The sequence below is a fragment of the Bos mutus genome, chromosome 3 (assembly GCF_027580195.1).
Source record: "Bos mutus isolate GX-2022 chromosome 3, NWIPB_WYAK_1.1, whole genome shotgun sequence".
NCBI lineage: Eukaryota > Metazoa > Chordata > Mammalia > Artiodactyla > Bovidae > Bos > Bos mutus.
In genome coordinates, this window is record NC_091619.1 from 12,721,080 (window position 1) to 12,728,108 (window position 7,029).

Here is a 7,029-nt window from a genome sequence, read left to right on the forward strand (position 1 = left end):
TCTCCTCCAACTAGAAAATAGGCACAAGTCATCCCTAACAAGAAAACCAACACAAACCACTCAACCAACATTTCCCTCCAAAGGCAAAAACCAAAAAGAAGGAATACACCCTAAGGCCTGGGAAAAGGAGCCCTCAAGCAGAGCAAGAAAAAAAGTGAAAAGACAGAAATACAGCACACATGGAAGAACAAGGGAGAAGCTCACAAACCAAATAAACAAAAAGGAAACAAGCAATCGACCTGAAGGATAATTCAAAATAATGATAGTAAAGATACTCCAAAGACTTGGATACGAATTTTTACCCCTAGGCCCAGTATCCACGTGGACACACAGGGTGTTTTCCCCACAAGATCCAAGAACATCCCAGACAGACCTAGGCTCACTAGCTCTCTCCTGCAGAGGAAACGTGACAGAACAGATGTTTGGAGTTTGCTTTGACATTCCCTGGGAGTGTGGGAGCCCTCCCTGGGAGCAGGGCCTCAGGGGCCATTGCCACTGAAAAATGACCTCCAAGCAAGCGCTTTCCAGCTGTGCATGACTCTCAGTATGCAGGAGCCTGGCAAAACTATCTTCCTTGGAAGAAGGAAAGGCATCCACAGAGATTTTGTTTTCAGGCCTCTATTTGCAGCAAGTGTTTCGCTTCTCAGATGTCAGACCTCCAGTCCTGGACTGAGGGTCTCAATTCCACAGTCAGGGCTGTATGTCTCCCTGTACTTTCCGAGACTTGCAAACATATTCCTAGGTCAGAGCAGTATTGCCCAGGAGGAATCAGGCTGCGGGAGTGTATCTGAGGGTACCAGGTGCCATACTGGGGTCACCTGGTCGAGGGCACCTTGCAACGCTGATGGGCCCCAGCTGAGGAGTTGTGGGCCTCCCCCTTGCTTCAGAAATCCCAAAGCGGGGAGCCAAGCTAGCTCTGTCAGAAGGAAGCAAACAGCAACTGGATAGATTTTCAAGCAGTTGCTAGACCACACCCCGTTAGGGCTCCTCAGAAGATAAAGGCGAATTTTGGCCTCTAGGCCTGGCATTTAGGTGGACTTACGGGGTGTTTTCCACGCAGGATCTAAGAACATTCCAGACACACCTAAGCTCACTAGCTCTCTCTGGCACAGGAACATCAAGGAACAGACGTATGGAGGTTGCTTTGAGGTTCCCAGGGAGTGTGGGAGCCCTCCCTAGGTGCATGGCCTCAGAGGCCTTTGCCCCTGAAAAATGACCTCCAAGCAGGTGCTTTGCAGCCTTATGTGACTCTCAGTATGCAGGAGGATGGCAAAGCTATCTTCCTTGGAGGAATGAAAGGCATCCACTCAGATTGTGTTTTGGGCTCCAGCTGAGGAGTTGCAGGCCTCCCCCTTGCTTCAGAAATCCCATAGAGGGGAGCCAAGCTAGCTCTGTCAGAAGGAAGCAAACAGCAACTGGATGGATTTTCAAGCAGTTGCTCAGCTGCACCTTGTTAGATTGCCCTGGGAGAAAAAGGTGAATTTTTGCCACTAGGCCCTGTATCCAGGTTAAGGCACAGGGTGTTTTCCTGCAGGATCCAAGAGGTTTCAGACACACTTAGGCTCATTAGCTCTCTCCTGCACAGGAAACATGAAGGAACAGATGTTTGGAGGTTGCTTTGATGTTCCCTTGGAGTGTGGGAGCCCTCCCTAAGTGCAGAGACTCAGAAGCCTATGCCACTGAAAAATGACAGCAGGTGCTTTCCAACTGTGTGTGACTCTCCATACACATGAGGCTAGCAATGATATCTCCTTGGAGGAAGGAGAGGCATCCCCAGAGACAGTGTTTTCAGGCTTCTAACTTGCACCAAGCATTACGCTTCTCATATGTCAGAGCTCCTGGCCTACTCCAAGGGCCTCAATTCCAGAGTCAGGGCCGTGTGTCTCCGTGCACATTCTGAGCCTTGTAAACACATTCCTAGGTCATAGCGGTACTACCCATGAGGAATCAGGCTGCGGGAGTGTGTCTGGGAAGGCTGGGTGCCATACTGGGGTCACCCAGTTGAGGGCACATTGCACCTCCAATGGGCCCCAGGTGAGGAGTTGGGGGCCTCCCCCTTGCTTCAGAAATCCCAAAGCGGGGAGCCAAGCTAGCTCTGTCAGAAGGAAGCAAACAGCAACTGGATGGATTTTCCAGCACTTGCTAGGCCACACCTCACTAGGGCTCCCCAGGAGAAAAAGGCGAATTTTGGCCCCAAGGCCCGGCAACCAGGTGGATGCATAGGGTGTTTCCCTGCAGGATCTAAGAACGTTCCAGACACCCCTAGGCTCACTAGCTCTCTCCTGCACAGGAAACATGAAGGAACAGACATTTGGAGGTTGCTTTGACATTCCCTGGGAGTGTGGGAGCTCTCCCTAGGTGCAGAGACTCAGAAACCTATGCCACTGAAAAATGACCTCCAAGCAGGCACTTTTCAGCCATACATGAGTCTCAGTATGCAGGAAGCTGGCAAAGCTATCTTCCTTGGAGGAAGGAAAGGCATCCAGAGACACTGTGTTTTTAGGCTTCTAACTGGCAGCAAGTGTTTCGCTTCTCCGATATCAACCTGCAGGCCTGCTCTGAGGGCCTCAATTCCAGAGTCAGGGCTGTGTGTCTCCCGGCATGTTTCGAGCCTTGCAAACACATTCCTAGGTCAGAGTGATACTGTTAATGAAGAATCAGGCTGCAAGAGTGTGTCTGAGGAGGCTGGGTGCCATATTGGGGTCACCTGGCCGAGGTCACCTTGCGCCTCCAACAGGCCCCAGCTCAGGAGTTGCTGGTCTCCTCCTTGCTTCAGAAATTCCAAAGTGGGGATCCAAGCTAGCTCTGGCAGAAGGAAGCAAACAGCAACTGGATGGATTTTCAAGCACTTGCTAGGCTGCACCCCGCTAGGGCTCCCCAGGAGAAAAAGGCTAATTTTGGCCCCTAGGCCCAGCATCCAGGTGGAGGCACAGGGTGTTTTCCATGCAGGATCCAAGAACATTCCAGACACACTTAGGCTCACTAGCTCTCTCCTGCACAGGAAACATGAAGGAACAGACGTTTGGAGGTTGCTTTGACTTTCCTGGGAGTGTGGGAGCCATCTCTATGCCCAGAGCCTCAGAGGCCTTTGCCACGGAAAAATGTCCTCCAAACAGGCCCTTTCCAGCCGTGTATGACTCAGTATGCTGCAGGCTGACAAAGCTATCTTCCTTGGAAAAAGGGAAGGCATCCACAGAGATTGTGTTTTCATGCTTCTAAGCATGTTTCATGCTTCTGGCAGCAAGTGTTTTGCCAGATGTCAGACCCCCAGACCTGGTCTGAAGGCCTCACTTCCAGAGTCAGGGACATGTTTCTCCCTGTACTTTCTGACCATTGCAAACACATTCCTAGGTCAGAACAGTACTGCCTATGAGGAATCAGGATGCAGGAGTGTGTCTGAGGAGACTGGTTGCCATACTGGCGTCACCTGGTCGAGGGCACCTTGCATCTACAACAGGCCCCAGTTCAGGAGTTGCTGGTCTTCCCCTTGCTTCAGAAATTCCAAAGCCGGAGCTAAGCTAGATCTGTCAGAAGGAAGCAAACAGCAACTGGATGGATTTTCAAGCACTTGCTAGGCCGCACCCTGCAAGGGCTCCTCAGGAGAAAAAGATGAATTTTGGCCCCCACGCCCAGCATCCAGGTGGATGCACAGGGTGTTTCCCTGTAGGATCTGAGAACATTCTAGACACACTTAGGCTCATTAGCTCTCTCCTGCACAGGAAACATGAAGGAACAGATGTTAGGAGGGTGCTTTGACGTTCCCTGGGAGTGTGGGAGCCCTCCCTAAGTGCAGAGACTCAGAGGCATTTGTTACTGAAAAATAACTACAAGCAGGCCCTTTAAAGCTGTGTGTGACTCTCAGTATGTGGGTGGCTGGCAAGACTATCTTCATTGGAGGAAGGAAAGGCATCCAGAGAGACTGTGTTTTAGGCTTCAAACTTGCAGCAAGAGTTTCTCTTCTCAGAAGTCAGACCCCCAGGTCAGCTCCGAGGGTCTCAAATCTAGAGTCAGAGCCGTGTGTCTCCCTGCACATTACAAGCCTTGCAAACATATCTTAGTTCAGAGCGGTCCTGCCCATGAGGAATCAGGGTGTGAGAATGTGTCTGAGGAGGCCAGGTGCCATACTGGTGTCACCGGTTCGAGGGCATCTTGCACCTTCAATGGTCCCCAGCTGAACGTTGCGGGCCTCCCCCTTTCTTCAGAAATCCCAAAGTGGGGAGCCAAGTTAGCTCCGTCAAAAGGAAGCAAACAGCAACTGGATGCCTTTGCTAGCAGTTGCTGGGCCGCCCCGCATTAGGGCTCCCCAGGAGACAAGTGCCAGTTTGGGCCCCCAGACCCGAGATCCAGGGGGGTGCCCAGGGTGTTCTCCCCGCAGGATCCAAGAACATTCCAGACACACCTAGGCTCATGAGCTCTCTCCTGCAGAACAAACATGACGAAAGAGCAGCGTGGAGATTTCCTTGACGTTCCCTGGGAGTGTGGGAGCCCTCCCTGGGTGCAGGGCCTCAGGGGCCATTGCCACTGAGAAGTGACCTCCCAGCCAGCACTTCCCATCCGCGTCTGACCCTCTGCCTGTAGGCGGCTGGGGAAGCTCTTTTCCTTGGAGGCAGGAACAGTAGCCATAGAGAGTGGGTTTTCAGGACTCTCTCTGGCAGCAAGGGTGTGTGGCTCCTCGGATGCCAGACCTCCAGGCCTATCCGAGGGCCTCAATTCCCGAGTCAGGGCCATGTGTCTGCCTGCACTCTCCAAGCCTTGCAGTTTCCTAGATCGGCGCAGTCCTGCCCATGGGGAAGGAGGCTATGGGAGTGTGTCTGAGGGGGCAAGGTGCCATGCTGGGGTCACCTGGCTGAGGGCACCTGGCACCTCCCATGGGCCCCTGGGGAGGAGTGTCTGTCTGCTCCCTGGCTTGCCAAATGCCAAAGCAGGGAGGAAAGCTAGCTATGGCAGAAGGAACCAAGCAGCAACGGGATGCCTTTGCAAGCAGTTGCTGAGCCACCCCGCATTAGGGCTCCCCGGGAGAAACATGCGAATTTCAGCCCCTAGGCCCGGGAACCAGGTGGGTGCCCAGGGTGTTCTCCCCGCAGGATCTGAGCATGGTGCAGACAGACTTAGGCTTACGAGCTCTCTCCTGCAGGGCAAACGTGACTGAACAGTCATGTGGAGGTTGCTTTGACATTCCCTGCGAGTGTGGGAGCCCTCTCTAGGTGCAGGGCCTCAGGGGCCATTGCCACTGAGAAGTGACCTCCCAGCCAGAGCTTCCCATCTGGGTCTGACCCGCAGCCTTCAGGCGGCTGGGAACGCAATCCTCCTTGGAGGCAGGAATGGCAGCCCCAGAGAGTGGATTTTCAGGCCTCTACCTGGCAGCAAGTGTGTGGCTCCTCAGACGCCAGACCTCGGGGCCTGCTCCGAGGGCCTCAATTCCTGATTCAGGGCCATGTGTCTCCCTGCACTCTCAAAGCCTTGCAAACACATTCCTAGGTCAGCTCGGTCCTACCTGTGGGGAAGGAGGCTGCGGGAGTGTGTCTGAGGGGGCTGGGTGCCATGCTGGGGTCACCTGGCTGAGAGCACCTGGCACCGAGTGGTGGGCCAGCCGCTGGCCTGCAAAATGTCAAAATGCGGAGCAAAGCTAGCTCTGGCAGAAGCTCTGGAGATCTTTGGAAGAAGCTCTGGAGACTTTGGAGGCGTGATCCTAGGTGCATGGTATGGGAAGTGGGGTAAACCAAGAGACTGTGTATATATGACCCCAGGTACAGGGTCTGGGGGATGGTCACCGTGGAAAGTGTGGAAATATGACCCTAGGTACAGGTTAGGGAGCGGTCACCCAGGACAATGTGGATATGTGACTCCAGGTGCAGGGTCTGCGAGGGTTTCACCATGGAGCCTGAATATGTGTGACCCAGGTGCAGGGTCTGGGAAGTGGTGACACATAGGAAACTGTGGACATGTGACCCCCATTACAGGGTTTTGGAAAGGGTAAACCTGGCGACCTGGGATGTAAGACACTAGGTGCAGTGTCTGGGAGGTCGGGTCACCCGGAGACTATGGAAGTGTGACCCCAGGTACAGGTTCTAGGAGTTGGGGTCATCCTGAAGACTGTGGACATTTCACCCTAGGCACAGCTGGGAGGTGGGGTCACCCTGGAGACTCTGGACATGTGACCCAAAGTGCAGGGTCTGGGAACTGAACTCACCCTGGAGACAGTGGACTTGTGACCACAGGTTCATGGTCTTGAAGGTGGGGCCATCCTAGAGGCTGTGGACTTGTGGTACCAGGTACAGGGTTTTGGAGGGGGATCACTCTGGAGACTGTGGAAGTGTGACCCCAGGTGTATCTTAAGGAAAGTGGGGTAACCCAGGAGACTGTGGATATATTACCCCAGGTGCAGGGTCTGGGGAATGTCACCATGGAGAGTGTGGACATGTGACCTCAGGTGCAGGTTTGGTAGAGGTCACCATGGAGACTGTGGTCGTATGACCCCAGGTACAGTTTTGGATGAGTCACCCAGGGGACTGTAGATATGTGACACTAGTTACAGCCTCTGGGAGGGTGTCACCCTGGAAACTGTAGACATGTGACCCTAGTTGCATGGTTTGGTGTGGTGGGGTCAACCTGGAGACTGTGGACGTGTGAACCCTAGTAAGGGTCTGGCTGGTGTCATCCTGGAGACTATGTATGTGTACCCCAAAAGCAGGGTCTGGGGGGAGAGGCTCACCTTGGAGACTGTGGATGTGCGACCTGAGATAAAAAGGTGTCATGAGGTGGGGTCACCCTATGACTGTGGACAGGTAACCATAGATACATGGTCAGGTGTTGGGGTTCTTTAATGGACCAGAACCTAGTCATCCAGAGTCGATGATAAGAAAGTGAAAGAGAGAGAGATCTGGAGAGAGGGAGAGAGAGAGAGAGAAAAAAAGAAAGAAAGACACGGGGACCCAAGCTCTGATGGAGCAAAGGTATTTTATTAGCAGAAATGCAGGCTTATATATCTTTAGTAAGATGGTTACTCAGCTATTACACAGGATGAAATTT

At 53.2% G+C, this 7,029-nt stretch overlaps 1 protein-coding gene across 1 annotated transcript in view; it reads left to right on the forward strand.

Annotated features, from left to right (window-relative positions):
* The window catches only part of LOC102278138 (alpha-1,6-mannosyl-glycoprotein 4-beta-N-acetylglucosaminyltransferase), a 32,014-nt gene extending 27,717 nt beyond the window's left edge, over positions 1-4,297 (forward strand). Inside the window, exon 4 of the mRNA XM_070368723.1 lies at positions 3,965-4,297. Coding sequence (XP_070224824.1) covers positions 3,965-4,297 — 333 coding nt within the window. The remainder of the gene's footprint in view (positions 1-3,964) is intronic.
* Positions 4,298-7,029: the final 2,732 nt, after the last annotated feature.